Below are 22,314 nucleotides of genomic sequence, written 5' to 3' on the forward strand. Positions count from 1 at the left end.
TTCATAATATAACCCCCCCCAGCATGTTAGTGCTGGGGTAGATAAAAACCCTGCAACTCCAAAAGAAGTTACCATCTTAAACAGAAATATAAAACAAAATAGCTGATAAAAACATTTATTGAAGGTTTCAAAGTAACAACAATTACATAATATAGGTTTGCTACAACGTTGGACTGTAGTGAAATAATATTGATCATATAATGCATATAATATATATCTCACATGCGACTCGTGATAAGACTTCACAGACTTAACAACAATGTTAATGAATTATCTGATTCCATAGAGAATATACTTAGATTTTTTACAGTAATAGGCTACCAAGAAATGTCTGAGAATTAAAATTGTAAAGGAAAATAGATTTAACTACATTGTAAAAGATTTACCGATTCACAGGCATGAAGCTTAAGTTATAAAACATTAACAAGCGTGACAAGGCATATGACAAGGGTGGCAGGTAGCCTAGTGGTTAGAGGGGGCAGGTAGCCTAGTGGTTAGAGGGGAGGCAGGTAGCCTAGTGGTTAGAGGGGGCAGGTAGCCTAGTGGTTAGAGGGGGCAGGTAGCCTAGTGGTTAGAGGGGGCAGGTAGCCTAGTGGTTAGAGGGGGGCGGCAGGTAGCCTAGTGGTTAGAGGGGGGCGGCAGGTAGCCTAGTGGTTAGAGGGGGCAGATAGCCTAGTGGTTAGAGGGGGCAGGTAGCCTAGTGGTTAGAGCGTTGGGCCAGTAACTGAAAGGTCGCTGGATTGAATACCAGAGATGACAAGGTGAAAAATCTGTCTTTGCCCATGAGCAAGGCACTTAACCCTAATTTCCTCCAGGGGTGCTTAACTACTATGGCTGACCCTGTAAAACAACACATTTCACTGCACCTATCCGGTGTATGTGGAAGAAAAAAATGTGGAGGGGCTGGGATCTTACAGTTAGAAGGCAAAGCATGACCAAAAACAGACCTACTCAGGCCGAGCAGCCTACAAGAAAAACATGTTCATATAGCTTTTCTGTAGAGCGTAGGACAGGAGGAAGAGACAGAAAAAAGGCATTCCCTTTATTACATTTCAAGGTGACTTAATCAAACCATCCAACCTTAACAAGTTACCCATGATCACCCAGGCCCAATATCCAAATCTAACGGCTTGTGGGGGATGAAACCAAATAAGGCAGAATTCCTAAGGACAATAAAATCCCTTAACATACAGTAGTTTAAAGTTCACCATGTCCAGATACAAGTTACCACAGATCATACATCCATATAGATGACATCAAAGTTCTCTTCAGAAGTTTCTGAGATACCAAACATGGAGGCAATAGCATCACTAACACACATTTCAATAGTCAGGAAGTGCTGAATGGCCCTTGAGTGTTTTCCTGGGCCATTTGTCATGCAGACCCAGAGGTGACAAAGCACATAAGTTAGGGCCTACAGTACAGTTTAATTAAGTTATTATCAAACCTGAGGGTATGTTCACTTACAGGTGTCAGTTTGAATAAGCCTTCATCTTCAAACGGACATTTTACACAATGGACACTGTTGTGTTCCCTTTAGTGAATATTCTTCATGTGTGATTTAAGGGAACTGATCTGACTAAAGCATTTGTTGCAATCATTGCAGCGATATGGTTTCTCTCCAGTGTGAATTCGCTTGTGGCGTGTCAGATCACCCGATGATGTAAAACCTTTCCCACATACAGAACACTTAAATGGCTTCTCCCCTGTGTGAGTCATCATATGAAGTGACAGTTTTCTGCTATAAATGAACCTTTTGCTGCAGACATGGCACTGATGAGATTTCTCCCCTGTGTGAGTCTTCATGTGTTCTCTAAGGACTCCCTTCCAAGTGAAGCTTTTGCCACAAACAGTGCACAGATAAGGTTTCTCTCCAGTGTGAATTCCCTGGTGGTCTTTGAGATAACTCAGTGATGTACAGCCTTTTCCACAAACAGGACACTTATGCAGCTCTCGCTCTGTTTTAGTTCCCGGATCTCTCTCTGTGTGAATCCTCATATGCTTTCTCAGATAACGTTTCTCCCGGAAGCACTTGCCACAATCACTGCAAAGATACAACTGTTTCTCTGATTGATTTTCTCTTCGTTTCTCCCCTGTGTGTGTCCTCATATGTCTAGTCAAATCACATTTCTGAATGAATCTTTTGTTGCAAACATGACATTGATGTGGTTTCTCCCCAGTGTGAATTCGCTGGTGGATTTTTAGAACATTTGGATATGCAAAGCCTTTTCCACATACAGGACACATATGCAGTCTTCTCTTTTTGTGACTCCCCAATTCTCTCTCTGTCCGACTTCTCGGTTCGCTCTCTGTCCGACTCCCCGGTTCGCTCTCTGTCCGGCTCTCTGTCCGACTCCCCGGTTCGCTGTCTGTCCGACTCCCCGGTTCGCTGTCTGTCCGACTCCCTGATTCAGTCTCTGTATGAGTCTTCATATGAACCCTCAAGTAACTCATCGTTCGGAAGCTTTTGCCACAATCGCTGCAGAGATATGATGGTTTCTCTCCAGAGTGATTCAGCTCGTGTTGTTTTAGACCTCCCAACGATTTAAAGCATTTTTCACAAAGAGCGCACTTGTATGATTTCTCCCCTGTGTGAATTCTCATATGCTTTCTCAGTTCATGTTTTTGACTGAAAGATTTGTCACACTCTTTACACTTATATGGTTTCTCCCCTGTGTGAATCTTCATATGCACTTTTAATGTTGCCCTTTGAGTGAAGCGTTTCTCACATTCAGTGCAACAAAACGGTTTCTCCCCTGTGTGAATCCTCATATGGTCTTTTAATGATGACCTTTGAGTGAAGCATTTCTCACATTCACGGCAACCATATGGTTTCTCCCCTGTGTGAGTCCTCATATGCTTGACCAGATGTCCCTTGCGGTAGAAGCATTTGTCACATTCTTTGCACTTATGTGGTTTCTCACCTGTATGAATGACCTGATGTATTTTTAACAGGCCTGAGCTAGTAAAGCTTTTAATGCACACAGGACACTTGAAGGGTTTCTCCCCTGTGTGATTTCTCTGATGTACTTTATAATGGCTTACATTATAAAAGCTTTTACTGCACACTGCACATGTGTATGGTTTCTCACTACCATGAAACTTTTGTTGGTGTTCCTTTAGGTAGCGTGGTCTCTTAAAGCATTTATTACACACAGGACAGATACATGGATTCACTCCATGAGTTTTCCCATGTATTTTTAGAGAGCCTGGTGTGTTGAAACATTCATTGCACACGGGACAGTTGTTCGGTTTTGCATCTGGGTGAGTAGTGCTCATATGTTTGTTGAAGTCGGTCTTGACACTGAAGGATTTGCCACATTCTTTGCACAGATATGTTTTTTCACCTGTGTGAATTCGCTGATGATCTTTTAAAGAAGCTGTGCAAAGAAAGGATTCATTGCACAAAGAACACTGCTGTGGTCCTTCTTTCTCCCCTGTGTGAACTTTTTTGTGTCGTTGTAGACCATTTAGTGATTTAAAGCCTTCACAACAGAAAGGACATCTGTGTCGTTTCTCTGCTTTGTGAATTCTCTGATGTACTTTTAAACTGATTGGTGCCTTAAACAGTTTACTGCACACAGGACACTTGTATCGCCTCTTGCTTGTGTGACACTTCAATGGTGCGTTCTGCTCATTGGTTATCTTGGCCTCAGTGCAGACTTGAGAGCTTTGTCCTTTCTTGTCCCGGGTTCTCTTTGACCCTGACGGTAGTTCTTCACTCTCCTCCTCATCAATACTAACAATGATTTCACTTGGAGCTGCAGAACAGTCTGGATGTAGTACAGAGAGGGGCTGAGAGTCACTGGTTGGTTCTGATACTCTGATACTGTAGTGCTCTTCATCTGATTCTGATTGGGTCTGTTCCGTTGTGTTGATGGGTTGAGAGTCCCTTTTGCTGTCCTGATCACAGTCACTTTCCACACAGGGAGGAATAAATATCAACTGTATGACCTCTGTGGTAGGAGACCTAAGTCTTTGAAGCTGCTCTTCCTCCTGACTGGTCCTGAGTTCCTCATGTTCCTCTGTAATCTGTGTGGGCTCTGGGTCCTCCTGGCTCAGACTGGGGCTCAACTCCTGCTCACAGTGCTGCTGCTGCTTAGGGGGAACCTCCTCTTCCGGGAGAGTTACCTGCTTGGGGTCTGCAGAGAAGGAGAGAAGTAAAAATACTAAATAACAATTCAAAATACTTCACATTCTGAATTCTCTATGCCGTGCTTAGGGCATCATGAAATTGTCAGCCGGTGATTGTCAAGCAAATAACTGCCGTTGTCACGGTAATTGAGACGATGTCTGGAATGACACATCGATCTCTGGAATGACACATCGTCCCATCGACCTGTCCGAACATCGTATGGTCTATTTATTTTTACCCGGGGCAGGGGGTCGTTGCGTTGCCTAGCAATTCAGCCTGGGTCCTCCACAAACCACTGATTAAGATCAAATCATTAGACTACAATGTGAAAATCATTTTACCAAGATTGTATTTCCCTGTGTGTAAATAAGTACATCAATATGAACCAATCATATGGTTAAATGTGGTACCGATAACTTTGATTGGTGATTTGGAACCAAATGTTGTAGGCCTACAGTGTGATACGAGACCCTTTCAATGGTGATTACAGACAATTTCAACTGAGATCGTGAGCGCACGTTCACCATAGAAGACAGGGCAGTCTTCTCGGGAGAGCTAAGCAAACAGTCATACTCAGTGTTCAACAGCAGGCCAGCGCAGAGCTCACATCCTCCCTACTGATGTCATCAGAGGAGATGATCACCCACTGGCCTGGTGGAGAGGGAATGAGGGTCATTTCACTTTTTGTTTGAATGCGACTTGTTTGTCTAAAACAGATCTTTCATGATCAACTTTCAAATGAATCTAGAACGCCAGTAAAAGGGTTCTATTCCTGAAAGTTGTGTTTGTGAATAGACAAAATAACAACACGATCTGGTAAATAATGAGAGACAGAATTCTAAATGGTAGCAACGTCAGCACAAGAACTGTTTGTCGGGAGCTTCATGAAATGAGTTTCATTATTCGATTCACCGCGATTTAACTGAATCTGAATTAACGCAATGGTGAAGTGAATAATTTTTCCCAGTCAAAAATAATAATGAATCGTTCAAAGAAAATCAATCAATACGGCCAGCCTTATTGGTGAGTGTCGGTATATGTATATATGAGCAACTTTTAATTCATGGGTTTAACATACTGGATTTGTTTATATTCCGTATGTACTAATTAGCATATTAAGTTCCTATAAAAGTTGCATGGTAATTTCTTAAATTGGTTTAAAATGTAACAAACTTTCAATGTTGCATAAAGTTTTGTTAATAATATGCCCACCTCATCTTAAATTACTGTAATTATGTATTTTCCCTATGCTGCTTCCTTCACTTGTTATTTTCCTGATTGGATAACATCTAGACTCAGTGTTGTGGTGTACTGTTCTCGCTAATGTTTTTCACCTGTGCATTCTGACACAATGAATTTAAATAGTGTAAGCCTACACAAAACACAGCCTTTATTTGAAGTGTTTCTAAATTCCAAGTTGGATTAAATGAATAGTGGAAAAACGATTGGAACCACATCCATGTCTGACTGCTAAGTTTTATAACACGTCCACTGTGGGGCTCAATGGTAAATCCTAACCTCATGAAAAAGTCCTGCGTCTTCCTGAGAAGCTTCTCTATAACATGAAATACAAAGTATAACACCAGAACCACAGTTTCAATGTTGACCCCTAACACTCTAATATCATACCTACCTTACATGACCAAAAGTATGTGGACACCTGCTCGTCAAACATCTCATTCCAAAATCATGGGCATTAATATGGAGTTGGTCCCCCTTTGCTGCTAAAACAGTCTCCACTCTTCTGGGAAGGCTTTCCACTAGATGATGGAACATTTCTGCTGGGACTTGCTTCCATTCAGCCACAAGAGGATTAGTGAGGTCGGGCACTGATGTTGGGCGATTAGAACTGGCTCGCAGTTGGCGTTCCAATTCATCCCTAAGGTATTTAATGGTGTTGAGGTTAGGGCTCTGTGCAGACTAATCCGGTTCTTCCACACCGATCGACATACCATTTCTATAAAGACCTCGCTTTGTGCACGGGGGCATTGTCATGCTGAAACAGGAAAGGGCCTTCCCCAAACTGTTGTCACAAAGTTGGAAGCACAGAATCCTCTAGAATGTCATTGTATGCTGTAGCATTAAGATTTCCCTTCACTGGAACTAAGGGGCCCAGCCCGAACCATGAAGAACAGCCCCAGACTTTTACTCTGCCTCCACCGAAATGTACAGTTGGCACTATGCATTGGGGCAGGTAGTGTTCTTCTGGCACGTTTCCACTTCACAATAACATCATTTACAATTGACCAGGGCTGCTCTAGCAGGGCAGAAATGTAACTAACTGACTTATTGGAAAGGTGGCATCCTATGACGATGCCACGTTTAAAGTCACTGTGCTCTTCGGGTGGGTATAATTTGTGGAACGTTCCAACAGGAACCTGTTCCAAAAACGTTGTAAATAACAAGGTAGCAAACAAACAACGCATACAAAGTTATATAGCGGCAGAATATGATACAGGGTAGGGTTTGTTAGCAACCTTGAACTTTATGAAGTTTTTGAAACAGATTCCTGTTGAAACGTTCCACAAATTATACCCACCCTGCTCTTCAGTACGGGCCATTCTACTGCCAATGTTTGTCTACGGAGATTGCATGGCTGTGTGGTCGACTTTATAACGTTACACCTGTCAGCAACGGGTGTTGTTGAAATAAAGGTGTCAACATACTTTTGTATATATACTGTATAATGCATTATGTTAACAGTTAAAAGTTTTGAAATAAAATATTTATTTGATTGTATATACGTTATATACACCTAGCCTTAGCAAGCTCTTTGCCAGCAAGGTAAGCTTTTTTAGTTATAATATTTAGTTAACGTTAGTTAGTTTTGCAAACATTAGCTACTTAGCATCAAGTGTAGACGATAGAAAGAAGGTCGTAAAAACAGATGTATATTCGTTTAGAAGACTTAAGTAAAACATTTTACCGGAGAATGACCTTTGATACACATTTCTACCACTAGCTAAGTCCTTGTTCTATCTGAGCCGGTAGTATACAGTAGCTGCCATTACCGCCGCAGAGAAAGGCCTATAGGATCTCACGTGAGTCGCGTCAGCCAGGCTAGATAATTAACGTTAGCTACTAAACTTTAAGTCAAAACAGCTTAAGTTACCTGAACGTAGCAGTGAATACGATACGTCCACGGCTAGTGATTCAGCAAACACAATATGTTGTTATCCTATAACTTGGTGTAACTGGTCGCTACAAACCTGCTCCGAAATGATCCAGAAGAAGCCCCCGAAGACGGTCGTTCTCTCCCTGAACCTCTGCTACCGTCTTTTCTACCACAACACATATCTCCACCGCCGCTGTTGTCAGCCGCTCCTGGTACTCTGCTAACGTCTTCTCCGCCGAACCAAATATATCCACAGCCGCTGCTGTTAGCCGCTCGGTAATAAACACACTCAACACCTGTAGTTTGGACATTTTACGTACAAATAAACATTTCAGACGCTCAAACTACATATTCCTATTAGACCCACACTTTCTGATGAAAACATGCGACTGAGCGCCATTATTGCTGTGAAAAACGCAATAATAACTAAGTACTTCCGGGTCATGGATTTTTGGAATCCTTCAGAATAAGAGTCCTGTCCCGTATACTTTGTCAATTAATAATGATGGAGGAAATGGTGGATAATGTACACAGTTATCGAAATGTTATACTACTTACCATACAAATAATAATTTAAAGTATTTCTATAAGATAGTGTATATTAAGTGGTCAACAATGTTTTTAGTGTGGGTATTATTCATTGCAGCATACAGCCTGAACATGTGTCAAAGTAAAAAAAGAGTTCCATTCTAGTCAGGAGCACTTCTACTTTCCAAATCCACAAAGTGTACACCCTGAGGAGCATCACTGCTCATTTTGCAGCCCTTAAAGAGGTGCCCATCAGCTTAAATCCAATCGTTTTTTTTCTTCATATTGGACACACATATTGCACCTTACATAATTGTCTGTATGCTGTGGGGGGGGGGGGGGGGGTCCATTCTATTCAGGAGCACTTCTAATTTCCAAATACACAGAGTTTACACCCTCCAGGGTCGTCATTGCTACTATTGTGGCCCTTTAAGAGTGGGAAATCCACTTAAATCCAAATATGCTGTTGGGTTTTATTTCACTTATTAGATGTGATGCATTACCATTTACAGTAGATGTAGGCCTAAGTATGAACGGACTGTAATGCACTAAGAGGTTTATATTGTATTAACATAGATTGAGCAACATATAATAGACATGACTAACTGGAGGGTTGCTGGCTAGTAGGCGTGTAGGCTGAGTAGACTCTTGACACACACACACAATGCCTGGTTGTGGGGCCGCTCAAGGACAGGTGTACGGGAGGGGCTGGTAGAATGGAAGATGGCTGTAGCACAAAAGCAGAAACTGTCCTAACTGTGGCACAAGAACAGGCACTGTCCTTGGGTGTCTGACTCTCGGGTACACACACGAAGATAAGCTAGAAGACAACTATGCTTGGCAACAAAGATGCGTCTAGAGGCTGGGACCAGCCTGCAAGCCAACGATAGGCTGGAGTAAGTCTAAACCACACCCAAGCCTCTACTATGACAGGCCCTCAGGGAGAGGGAACTACGTCTGTCAAGAAGTATTTAAGGAAGAACTTATGTCATTTCAGTTCTCTGTTTGCCCTGCGAGGTGTTACAGTGAACCCATATATACGAAGATTGCATTTACCATTTATTCTGCTTGACTAATTCTATTAATAAACAGCTGAAAATATATTCAGTAGCCTAGTGTTATATTTTGTTCTGATACCAGAATTGAATTGACGCAGCCCTAACAATGCGCATATTAGATAGGTTTTATTTACACAAATACATGTGCATAGGTAATCCCTGTCACGTGGTGTCTACACTTGACACATACATGCGACTTCTGCTATCAAAATACGAAGATTGCACTGAAAGACGGGTTTAGACGCACAAAAGTCGCTTTGTGGTCTGACTGTGTTCAGATCTGTAGGCCGTCATTGTAAATAAGAATTTGTTCTTAACTGACTTGCCTAGTTAAATAAAGGTTAAAAAATAAAAAATAAAGATCTGGCTGACAACTTCAGGAGGTGGTCAGGGATGCATTGTGTATGCATTTCCCCACAGTCTGGACGCAATCCGGTTACCGCCGTTTGGGTCTTTGCGTGTCAAAAAAAGATACACTTCAAATAACACTATTTGACGTGTCAAATAAGCTTGTTGACCAATCAGGAACTGAATAAGACTGCATGTTACATAATAATTTAATGCGTTCATCATTTTTTACCTAGTTATTCAACCTAGTTATTACACATTGATTTATTTACAGGTATTCTCAAACTGGGGTGCAATGCCGTCGAAGGTACGCCAAATAAAATGTGATTCACATCAAAAAAATATATAGTTAGTTATTTTTTCTTCACATTTTCAAACAGTACATTTATATTTTACGGGGCTATACATTTGGGTACGTTTTTTTTCTCACCTGAGTAGCCTTGTCTGACCGCTTGCATGGTGGCGAGTTTCTCACACGACCTGCCAATCTGGGTGATGTTTTTCTCTCGTCTGAATGATCTGAATCTAGGATTACAGGGACTCTCAGCAACTATATTCAATGCGGGACAAAATTGAGGCTATGATTAAGAAGTTGGAGCTCTTCTCTGTCTGCATTAACAAGAACAACACACAGGTCTTTCCATCATTGTATGATTTTTTTTTGTGCAAATGAACTCAAGTTTACGGACTATGTCAAACGTGATATAGCGAAGCACCTGAGTGAGCTGGGTGCGCAATTACGCAGATACTTTTCCGAAACGGGTGACTCAAACAACTGGATTCGTTATCCCTTTCATGCCCTGCCTCCAGTCCACTTTCATATATCTGAACAAGAGCGCCTCATCGAAATTGCAACAACCGGTTCTGTGAAAATTTAATTTAATCAGAAGCCACTGACATATTTCTGGGTAGGGCTGCGCTCAGAGTTTCTTGCCTTGGCAAATCGTGCTGTTAAGACACTGATGCCCTTTGCAACCACGTACCTATGTGAGAGTGGATTCTCGGCCCTCAATAGCATGAAAACTAAATACATATTTTCTGTAATATTCATATGTGAATACATACTGAATTATAATTGGATGCATTTTACCGCCGTATCATACTGTGCGGTGATTGGTTAAGACCACCCAGACGGTTAGGTCATGGGCAGTTGATCGTGGTTGGAGATAGGCTAACATGTAGTTGTAGCTAGTTAATAAAGAGTTATGTTAAGAAACATCCTGTAGTTCTGCGTTTTATTATTTTGTACAAAGCGTACAAAACAAGACATTTTCCACACAGACTGTGTGTGGAAAATGATTTAAGACAGACTGAGACTCTCTCCAATACAACCCAACATTGCAGAGTTATGTGCATCCTTTCAAGCACACCATTCTCATTAACCTGTGGTGAGTTTTTCACAATTTTTGATGAACAAATATGGTTTTATATGTAAGATGGTTAAATAAAGAGCAAAATTATTGATTATAATTCTATTATTATTTGTGCCCTGGTCCTATAAGAGCTCTTTGTCACTTCCCACGAGCCGGGTTGTGACAAAAATGTACACTCATTCTTATGTTTAATAAATGTATCGTATAGTGTGTGTGTGGGAGGCTTACAATGATGGCAAAAAAAACTAAATTTGAAAGTGCGCTGACCCTGGTGCTAAAGGGGGTATGTAGCTGGAGGTTGAATGTTTGAAGGGGTACGGGACTATAAAATTTTTGGGAACGACTGGATTACACTGTCACTCGTATTTCATATGTCACAACGATTCATCGATACGTATTCTATGATGCTGGTAAAGTTGTCTCGCGCACCTACAGCCCTGGTCATAAAAAAAGCTAGTTAGATCATGGATGCAAACAATGTTCTTCCCCAAATGCATAGCAAAACGACAATCTGTTTCAGTAGCTATATAGTTAGCTAGCTAACTATATGATCTCCAGCTGTCGTAGCTAGCTAACTATATAGCTAAGTGTCATCATTATAAGACAGTTCTTATTTGATTAATGGTGGTCGGACCCATCTATGTGAAAGTAGCCACAATAGTGTACTTTGCGTTTATTATTATTTGGGGCGGCAGGTAGCCTAGTAGTTAGAGCTTTGGACTAGTAACCCGAAAGGTTGCAATATTGAATCCCTAAACTGACAAGGTAAAAATGTCGTTCTGCCCCTGAACAAGGCAGTTAACTTGTTCCTAGGCCGTCATTGAAAATAAGAATTTGTTCTTAACTGACTTGTCTAATTAAATAAAGGTAAAATAAATAAATACAATCAATTACCGAAAGCGCATACAGAGTACGTCATCAGCACTCCCCCCACAAGTCTCCAGAAAACGTGTTTTGGGACCGAGGCACCTTTTCATTATAACGCTGGCGGAAATTCCATGATCAAAACTCTATGATCAGAATACTGCACTAACTGTCAAGTCTAGACACGACCTATTTATTATATGAAGCGAGATACCTGCCAAAAGGTTGAACGTACATATCGTTAAGATCATAAGAAAAGCCATGAGTGAAACATGAAACGTAGATTTGAAATTTCTGCTGTGAACATACACACACCATGTTTCGATTAAGGACCAACATTTTAGGCTTGAACAAATCTTGTGTTGCAATTATGATGTACACTAATACTTTTCAGAGTTTTGGCCTGTGATGAGTGCTGCACGAACAAGCGTAACACAGTATAAAAAAAAGGTAGTCAGGGAAACCGGAAAGAGGTATCCTGCACGTTTTCAAGTTAAAAGTCTCCATTCTCTATTACTCCTCAGTTGAGTTTACCTCACATTAGGTAGCAAATGTAATGGATATGTTTGCCAGCGCAAGTCTACAGTCGTGGCCAAAAAGTTTTGAGAATGACACAAATATTAATTTTCACAAAGTCTGCTGCCTCAGTTTGTATGATGGCAATTTGCATATACTCCAGAATGTTATGAAGAGTGATCAGATGAATTGCAATTAATTGCAAAGTCCTTCTTTGCCATGCAAATTAACTGAATCCCCCAAAAACATTTCCACTGCATTTCAGCCCTGCCACAAAAGGACCAGCTGACATCATGTCAGTGATTCTCTCGTTAACACAGGTGTGAGTGTTGACGAGGACAAGGCTGGAGATCACTCTGTCATGCTGATTGAGTTTGAAAAACAGACTGGGTGATGTATCTCTGGGTGATGTGGACATCCCCATGCATGCACCTTATCAAAATATGACTAATTCAATATTGCACCATCCCATTCTCTGGGCTCTGTCTGCAATCATAACCAGTAGTATCTACCAGGAATAATGAATCATAACCAGTAGTATCTACCAGAATAATGAATCATAACCAGTAGTATCTACCAGAATAATGAATCATAACCAGTAGTATCTACCAGAATAATGAATCATAACCAGTAGTATCTACCAGGAATAATGAATCATAACCAGTAGTATCTACCAGAATAATGAATCATAACCAGTAGTATCTACCAGAATAATGAATCATAACCAGTAGTATCTACCAGAATAATGAATCATAACCAGTAGTATCTACCAGGAATAATGAATCATAACCAGTAGTATCTACCAGAATAATGAAACATAGCCAGTAGTATCTACCAGAATAATGAATCATAACCAGTAGTATCTACTAGAATAATGAATCATAACCAGTAGTATCTACCAGAATAATGAATCATAACCAGTAGTATGTACCAGAATAATGAATCATAACCAGTAGAATCTACCAGAATAATGAATCATAACCAGTAGTATCTACCAGAATAATTAATCATAACCAGTATTATCTACCAGAATAATGAATCATAACCAGTAGTATCTACCAGAATAATGAATCTGTCACAGGGGTCGTTGAATGGAGACCAAGACGTTGTGTGGATAGTGCTCATTTTCAATACTTTAATGAAGACACTTGACAAAATAACAAAAACAACCAACACAGTCCCGTCAGGTACACTTAGACTAAACAGGAAACAACTACCCACAACCCCAAAGGAAAAACAGGCTGCCTAAGTATGGCTTCCAATCAGAGACAATGAAAGACACCTGCCTCTGATTGGAAACCATACCTGGCCGAACATGAAAACCAACACATAGAAATAGACAACTAGAACAAACCCACATAGATACAGAAAACCCAAAATACATACAAAACAAACCCCCCTGCCACGCCCTGACCATACTACTATGGCAAATTACCTCTTTCACTGGTCAGGACGTGACAGAATCATAACCAGTAGTATCTACCAGAATAATGAATCATAACCAGTAGTATCTACCAGAATAATGAAACATAACCAGTAGTATCTACCAGAATAATGAAACATAACCAGTAGTATGTACCAGAATAATGAATCATAACCAGTAGTATCTACCAGAATAATGAATCATAACCAGTAGTATCTACCAGAATAATGAATCATAACCAGTAGTATCTACCAGAATAATGAATCATAACCAGTAGTATCTACCAGAATAATGAATCATAACCAGTAGTATCTACCAGAATAATGAATCATAACCAGTAGTATCTACCAGAATAATGAAACATAGCCAGTAGTATCTACCAGAATAATGAATCATAACCAGTAGTATCTACCAGAATAATGAATCATAACCAGTAGTATCTACCAGAATAATGAATCATAACCAGTAGTATCTACCAGAATAATGAATCATAACCAGTAGTATCTACCAGAATAATGAATCATAACCAGTAGTATCTACCAGAATAATGAATCATAACCAGTAGTATCTACCAGAATAATGAATCATAACCAGTAGTATCTACCAGAATAATAAAACATATAGTAACAATCATAATAATAGAAGTTTGGTGGATCTATGAATTGCCACTGGAGTCTTTGCCACTCAAAATATTTTCTTTATAGAATATTTTGATGTTTATTTATCATCACTCAAAATCTTGCCAAAGCATATTCTGTGAGAGGGGTTAATATAAATGTTAAATCATTTTACATGAATCTGGTCATGAACATATGGACTTTGACATTAACAAGGGAGAGATTAAATGTAGGCTAAGTCTGGCATAAGTTTATTCCCACACTTTACAATAACTCTGTTGCAGTGATTTTAGGTAGTCTTCGTATAGGCTAAACTGCTTTATCGTGTAGAACTAACTCCTCACAGGCCGTTTGGTGTACATTTCTTTTGTTGGAGAGATGAAACTGCCAAAACTCTGAAAGGTATTATTGTACGTCAGAATTGCAACACAAGATTTGTTCAAGCCTAAAATGTTGGTCCGTAATCGTAATATGGTGTTTGTATGTTCACAGATGGAATGTCACGTTTCCGTTTCATAAATGGCTTTTCTTACGAGAATAGAAATTAACGTATGGACTTTCTTACAATCCTAGCGATATGTACGTTCAACCTTTTGGCAGGTATGTCGCTCCATACCAACTAGCCTGACTGCTAGAGGAACCTGGGTAAGATCTCAATTGCTTACTCCTCATGTTCTCTCCTTCTCAAAAACCATTAGAGGAGAAGGTCAGAGGGGAGGGACCTCTGGCTTTCTCATCCAATGGGTTTTGAGGAGATGAGGAGAGAGCACGACAAGTATGCAACTGAGATGTTACCTTTGTCTTTTCAAATATAGCATGGCACAGAGTTCAAATTGTGGTCTAGTAGCTTGGCTGGCCAGTGCACAAAATCCTTCAATTCCATCCCTGAGTAGAAACGTGTAAATAATCTGTATTTAGAATTGAAATATGACAAATAATTGTCTAAATATGAACAATGATTCAAATGTGTTCAAATTGTTACATTTGCATTACATTTGGGTTTCAAAACATGTTCCAGGGTCAAATGAAAGAACAACACATCTCTGTATACATCACATGAATATAGCACTATACAGGAAAAAACAACCGATTGTGTGCAAAATACTGAGGTAAATCAACGTCCGGGTTGGTGATGTAAGTGACATTGGTGACCCAATGAAATTCAAGCTATGGTGAGAGGAATACAATTCTCAACACTATTTACAGTGGTGCATCTACTAACACTGAAAGTAGGATTAAATCTGTTTCATCATTTTCATTTTGTCTAGGTGTGTATTTCCTTATTGAGATTACATGTTTTTGTCATTAGTTAACAAAATGGGTTCCATTATCATCTTAATTAGAAAATAAACACTCCCCCCTCATCCTATCCTAGCTGCAAAGCCCAATCCCACCCTCCACACTGAGTAGCTTCAAGTTAAATACAACTGTTCTTAAATTGCATTAGCTAAATCAGCTGCTAGAAAACACAAGTTAAGAGTTTCTTCCAGTGGTGCATGAATGTGAAACTTCAGGAGGCTGAAGAAATTCAGCGTGGCCCCTAAGACCCTCACAAACTTATACAGATGCACCATTGAGAGCATCCTGTCGAGCTTCATTACCTGGTACGGCAACTGCACCGCCCGTAATCCAGAACTCTCTAGAGGATGGTGCTGTCTTCCTAACCCATCACCAGGGGCACACTGCCTGCCCTCCCGGACACCTACAGCACCCGATGTCACAGGAAGGCCAAAAAGATGATCAAGGACAACAACCACCCGAGCCACTACCTGTTCACCCCGCTATCATTCAGAAGGCGAGGTCAGTACACTTCAAAGCTGGGACCGAGAGACTGAAAAACAGCTTCTATCTCACGGCCATCAGACTGTTAAATAGCCATCACTAGCCGACCTCTACCCAGTACCCTGCCCTGAACCTAGTCACTGTCACTAGCTAGGTATCACCCAGTTACTCAACCCTGCAACTTAGAAGCTCTGCCCTATGTACATAGACATGGAATCACTGTTCACTTTAATAATGGAACACTGGTCACTTTAATAATGGAACACTGGTCACTTTAATAATGTTAACATAATGTTTTACCCACTTCATATGTATATACTGTATTGTAGTCAAGGCCGTCCTATTGAACTTTTGCTGTACATTATATCCATGTATTCTTCAGGTATACTACATATTCTATCATATACTGTCCATAATGTCTATACATCCCATCACACATATATATATATATAACAACGGTGGAGAAATCATAGACCTACAGTATATACGTCAACAACGGTGGAGAAACTATAGACCTACAGTATATACGTCAACAACAGTGGAGAAACCATAGACCTACAGTATATACGTCAACAACAGTGGAGAAACTATAGACCTACAGTATATACGTCAACAACGGTGGAGAAACCATAGACCTACAGTATATACGTCAACAACAGTGGAGAAACCATAGACCTACAGTATATACGTCAACAACAGTGGAGAAACCATAGACCTACAGTATATACGTCAACAACAGTGGAGAAACCATAGACCTACAGTATATACATCAACAACAGTGGAGAAACTATAGACCTACAGTATATACGTCAACAACGGTGGAGAAACTATAGACCTACAGTATATACATCAATAACAGTGGAGAAACCATAGACCTACAGTATATACGTCAACAACAGTGGAGAAACTATAGACCTACAGTATATACGTCAACAACAGTGGAGAAACCATAGACCTACAGTATATACGTCAACAACGGTGGAGAAACCATAGACCTACAGTATATACGTCAACAACAGTGGAGAAACTATAGACCTACTGTTATCCTAATTAAGCAATAAGGCACGGGGGTGTGGTATATACCACGGCTGTCAGCCAATCAGCATTCAGGACTCGAACCACCCAGTGTATAATAATTTGCTTTGTGTTAACGAGTCCTCGCAACTGGACCTGTATTATTATCATAGTCACAAAGTAGGAGTACTGATCTAGGATCAGATTTGACTAGATCATCATAATGAGTAAGATTACATGGACAGGGGCAAACTGATCCTAGATCAGCACTCTGAAGCTGCATTTCCACCTAAGACTTACCCACGGTGTTTAACAACAACAAAAAGGCTCAGACTTTTGTGTTTCCACTCCACAGACCAGCTCCCGTATCTTTCTGGGCCATGGCCTCAGTGGACCTGCTGTGACTTGGGGCCAAGGCCAGTCCACTGATACTTTGTCAGCTGCATTTACATAACACTGGCTAACTGTGAACATAAATGAACACCTTCCACGATTGACACCTCCTCACAAAGCAATTGTCTTGAGGATGCAGAGGTTGTATTGTTACACAACTGATGGCAACAAATCAACACTAGAGCCAACATTGACATAAACACTGGGGACACACTGGTGAGGGGTAAGTATCAGATGGAAATTCACCATGAGAAGCTTTATGAATACCGTCCCTGCTGTCTTATTCAGATAGCCATGTAAATAAAAAAACAAGATAAAGTTTATTCAAAATTACAATCATTCAACATCCATTATAATCAGACATTTTTGTGAACAATGAGCATTGTCCTTTAACAATGACTAAAAGCTTCCTTTAAATGAAGACAGAAGACAGTTCAAACGATCCTATTTCATTATATCAATAATCAATAAGGACTCCTGCTGTTTACAGATGCACAGACTGCTCTCTTCAAAATAAGCAACATCTTTTCAAATATCGCATGGCACAGATTTTGGACCTGGGATAGTTCAAATTGTGGTCTAGTAACCCGGCTGACCAGAGGCCAAAATCCATGTTATGTTTTTCGCTTAATCCTTTCTATCTTCTGACTGGCACATTGGATACCTATGGGTTCTCCCTCTTGTGAATATTCTTCATGTGTGATTTAAGGGAATGACTTTGATTGGAGCATTTGTCACAACCGTTGCAGCGATACGTTTTCTCTCCATTGTGAACTTGCTTGTGCTGTGTCCGATCACCTAATGTTGTAAAGCATTTTTCACATATAGAACAATTATATCACTTCTCCCCTGTGTGCGTCTTCATATGTTGTGTCAGGACTGTGCTCCGAGTGAAGCTTCTGCTGCAAACGTTGCACTGGTATGGTTTCACTCCGTTGTGAATTCACTGGTGGCGTTTTAGAATACTTAATGATATCCAGCGTTGTCCACATACAGAACACTTAAATGGTTTATTGGATTTCTCCCCTATGTGAGTCATCATATGACGTGACAGGTATGCGCTCTGACTGAAGTGTTTGCTGCAAACGTTACACTGATGTGAATTCTCTCCAGTGTGAGTCTTCATGTGTTCTCTAAGGACTCGCTTCCAAGTGAAGCTTTTGCCGCAAACAGTGCACAGATAAGGTTTCTCTCCAGTGTGAATTCCCTGGTGGTCTTTGAGATAACTCAGTGATGGACAGCCTTTTCCACATACAGGATACTCTGTGTGAGTCTTCCACTCTCAGGAAGCTCATTGTTTGGAAGCTGCAAAGATACAACGCTTTCTCTGATTGACAGATGGGCGCTGTTTCGCTCGCTCAGATGCTTTAACTGAGATTGATTAATCTTTTTCTTGTATACCGAGTATATCATGTACAATAGCAATTAATATGCTTTGTTTACCGTATTGAACAAACTTTTTATATTTTTTGTACTTATATTTGTGGTGTGGTTTTCATATAAGCCCTTTTGGGCTTCCAACCTCACCTGCACACCATTTTTACCAGTTTAAAAAAAAAAATCTGTACTGGTTTGTCTTTCACCTCTTTTCTTTGATGTGAATAAATAAAACCTAAAAATCTAAACCTTTCTGTTGGAGTGCGTCTCGGTCAAATAAATTATCAATATTTCAATATTTTATTTGGATGGGCAAGGAGGTACGGTAGGGCAGGCCCCCTTAGGCCCACCCATAACGCCGGCCCTGGCTATAACTCTTCTGAAGTCAAATCTCTACCACCAAGTACTTCTCTGCAGCTGCCAAAACAACATCTATTTTCTGTGATTTATGTTCCATCTCTGTGGTACAGTTGATAACTACTGCTATGAACGCTAAGAAGCCAACCTCTACTGAAACATATATCACTCATTGGCCTATCCCTCTGTACTGGCACAGATCTACTATTCACAGGGATCCTCTCAGAATCCCTCAGCCTTGATCCACCTTCCTCTACTTTCTTCACTGTCTCAGCATAAGACACATTCTGCACTACTCTGACCCTGGCCACCTCAACCTGCCTCTCTGACCCTGGCCACCTCAACCTGCCTCTCTGACCCTGGCCACCTCAACCTGCCTCTCTGACCCTGGCCACCTCAACCTGCCTCTCTGACCCTGGCCACCTCAACCTGCCTCTCTGACCCTGGCCACCTCAACCTGCCTCTCTGACCCTGGCCACCTCAACCTGCCTCTCTGACCCTGGCCACCTCACCCTTCCTCTCTGACCCTGGCCACCTCAACCTGCCTCTCTGACCCTGGCCACCTCAACCTGCCTCTCTCACACTGGACACCTCCGATCCCCAACAACATGGGCACCCCTACAGTTGACAACTTTTTCCACCGAAACTCCACATTCCTCTGTCCCATGTCCTCCTGCACACTTCCCACATCTTGGAATCTCCCTCCTACACACTGCTGTGATATGTCCATAAACGTGCCACCTATAACACTGCAGAGGATTTGGTACAAAATCTCTAACAGCATAACTCATATATCTTAACATTACTTTGTCAGGTAAAGACTAAATCAAATCTCAAAAGAACAGACTGTGTCACTTCTGTTTCACCACGCTCTCCCCCGGGTCTGCGTTGCACCAAATGGCGAGTGTCGCAAACACCAGGAATCTTCAACTTCAATACCACCACTTCCACACTTAACACTATCCCAGAAATCACTCCCTTCAATGGTGTCCTGTACCTTAGCGTAGAGCAAGATACATGTCTTTCTCCAAGTTGCATCGCACAGAGCACCTGCACCCTCTGATCTGAAGAAACACAAACAAAACATCACAAGTCCCCTTCAGGTTACCTTCACTGACTCAACCGCACCCACCATGTTTTCCATCCAAACTGAAACCACCCCATGCATCAGCCAAAAGGCCTGGATCCACCCACGTCAAAGATCTCACTCCCACTGGACCAAACTTATCTCTATCATACCCATCGATACAAGGCTCGGGATCCTCACCACACCTTCCCCCCTCTTCCATTTCACCTCCAGAACTCCAACTGACATCCAGCTCACTCTGTTTGAACTTGACACCAATCCTTCTCAACATACCGTTCAACAGATTCCACCCTATCCTCTGCCTCCCTCAGTCTTTTCACCCTCCTTTGTCGTTCCCTCCAATCCTCCTCCATTAACCAATTACCCGACTTCTGACTTTTCCAAGCCAAAATCTCTTTCTTGCCTCCTCGAGGGACATGCTACGACCTGTATTCGACCTACCCAAATGCAAACTGTCTGGGCTTCCTCTCCCGAACCGCCATCATGAGTCGCATGCCCCTTGTCAATTTACTTCGGTTGTCACCAGATCATATCCACAAAGACATAAACCCAGCCTATTTCTACATTTTAAACCTAACACTAACCACACTGCTAACCTTATGCTTAAACCTAACCTTAAATTAAGACCAAAAAGAAAACATATTATAATCATGCATTTTTACGATTTAGCCAATTTGGACTGTGGCAATAGAATGCAGTGGAAGCCATTTTCTTTCCATATCCACATCGACGAAACAGTGACATGTTGAGGACCCAAAGAAATCCAACCAGAGGCAGGGGTAATACATTACTAGCCAATGTACTCGTTAGATAATGTCATTCTAAGGCGACGAGTTGCCAGACACAACATACCACTAATGGTGTCAAACTCATTCCACTGAGGGCTGAGTGTCTGCGGCTTCTTAGTTTTTCCTTTCAATTAAGACCTAGACAACCAGGTGAGGAGAGTTCCTTACTAAGACCTAGACAACCAGGTGAGGAGAGTTCCTTACTAAGACCCAGACAACCAGGTGAGGAGAGTTCCTTACTAAGACCTAGACAACCAGGTGAGGAGAGTTCCTTACTGAGACCTAGACAACCAGGTGAGGAGAGTTCCTTACTGAGACCTAGACAACCAGGTGAGGAGAGTTCCTTACTGAGACCTAGACAACCAGGTGAGGGGAGTTCCTTACTAAGACCTAGACAACCAGGTGAGGAGAGTTCCTTACTAAGACCTAGACAACCAGGTGAGGAGAGTTCCTTACAGAGACCTAGACAACCAGGTGAGGAGAGTTCCTTACTAAGACCTAGACAACCAGGTGAGGAGAGTTCCTTACTGAGACCTAGACAACCAGGTGAGGAGAGTTCCTTACTAAGACCTAGACAACCAGGTGAGGAGAGTTCCTTACTAAGACCTAGACAACCAGGTGAGGAGAGTTCCTCACTGAGACCTAGACAACCAGGTGAGGGGAGTTCCTTACTGAGACCTAGACAACCAGGTGAGGAGAGATTCTTACTAAGACCTAGACAACCAGGTGAGGAGAGTTCCTTACTGAGACCTAGACAACCAGGTGAGGAGAGTTCCTTACTGAGACCTAGACAACCAGGTGAGGAGAGTTCCTTACTAAGACCTAGACAATCAGGTGAGGAGAGTTCCTTACTGAGACCTAGACAACCAGGTGAGGAGAGTTCCTTACTGAGACCTAGACAACCAGGTGAGGAGAGTTCCTTACTAAGACCTAGACAACCAGGTGAGGAGAGTTCCTTACTGAGACCTAGACAATCAGGTGAGGAGAGTTCCTTACTGAGACCTAGACAACCAGGTGAGGAGAGTTCCTTACTAAGACCTAGACAACCAGGTGAGGGGAGTTCCTTACTGAGACCTAGACAACCAGGTGAGGAGAGTTCCTTACTAAGACCTAGACAATCAGGTGAGGAGAGTTCCTTACTGAGACCTAGACAACCAGGTGAGGAGAGTTCCTTACTAAGACCTAGACAACCAGGTGAGGAGAGTTCCTTACTGAGACCCAGACAACCAGGTGAGGGGAGTTCCTTACTGAGACCTAGACAACCAGGTGAGGAGAGTTCCTTACTGAGACCCAGACAACCAGGTGAGGAGAGTTCCTTACTGAGACCTAGACAACCAGGTGAGGAGAGTTCCTTACTAAGACCTAGACAACCAGGTGAGGAGAGTTCCTTACTGAGACCTAGACAACCAGGTGAGGAGAGTTCCTTACTAAGACCTAGACAACCAGGTGAGGAGAGTGCCTTACTGAGACCTAGACAACCAGGTGAGGAGAGTTCCTTACTGAGACCTAGACAACCAGGTGAGGAGAGTTCCTTACTGA

At 41.6% G+C, this 22,314-nt stretch overlaps 1 protein-coding gene across 1 annotated transcript; it reads right to left on the minus strand.

Annotated features, from left to right (window-relative positions):
* Nucleotides 1-99: 99 nt before the first annotated feature.
* On the minus strand, nucleotides 100-7,665 carry LOC106563798 (zinc finger protein 271). The gene is made up of 2 exons (XM_014129658.2): nucleotides 7,345-7,665; nucleotides 100-4,142 (listed from the first exon to the last, which is right to left on the minus strand). The coding sequence occupies exons 1-2, from the start codon at nucleotides 7,559-7,561 to the stop codon at nucleotides 1,537-1,539; spliced, it is 2,823 nt and encodes a 940-aa protein (XP_013985133.1). The 5' UTR covers nucleotides 7,562-7,665; the 3' UTR covers nucleotides 100-1,536.
* Nucleotides 7,666-22,314: the final 14,649 nt, after the last annotated feature.

Source organism: Salmo salar, chromosome ssa11, assembly GCF_905237065.1.
Source record: "Salmo salar chromosome ssa11, Ssal_v3.1, whole genome shotgun sequence".
NCBI lineage: Eukaryota > Metazoa > Chordata > Actinopteri > Salmoniformes > Salmonidae > Salmo > Salmo salar.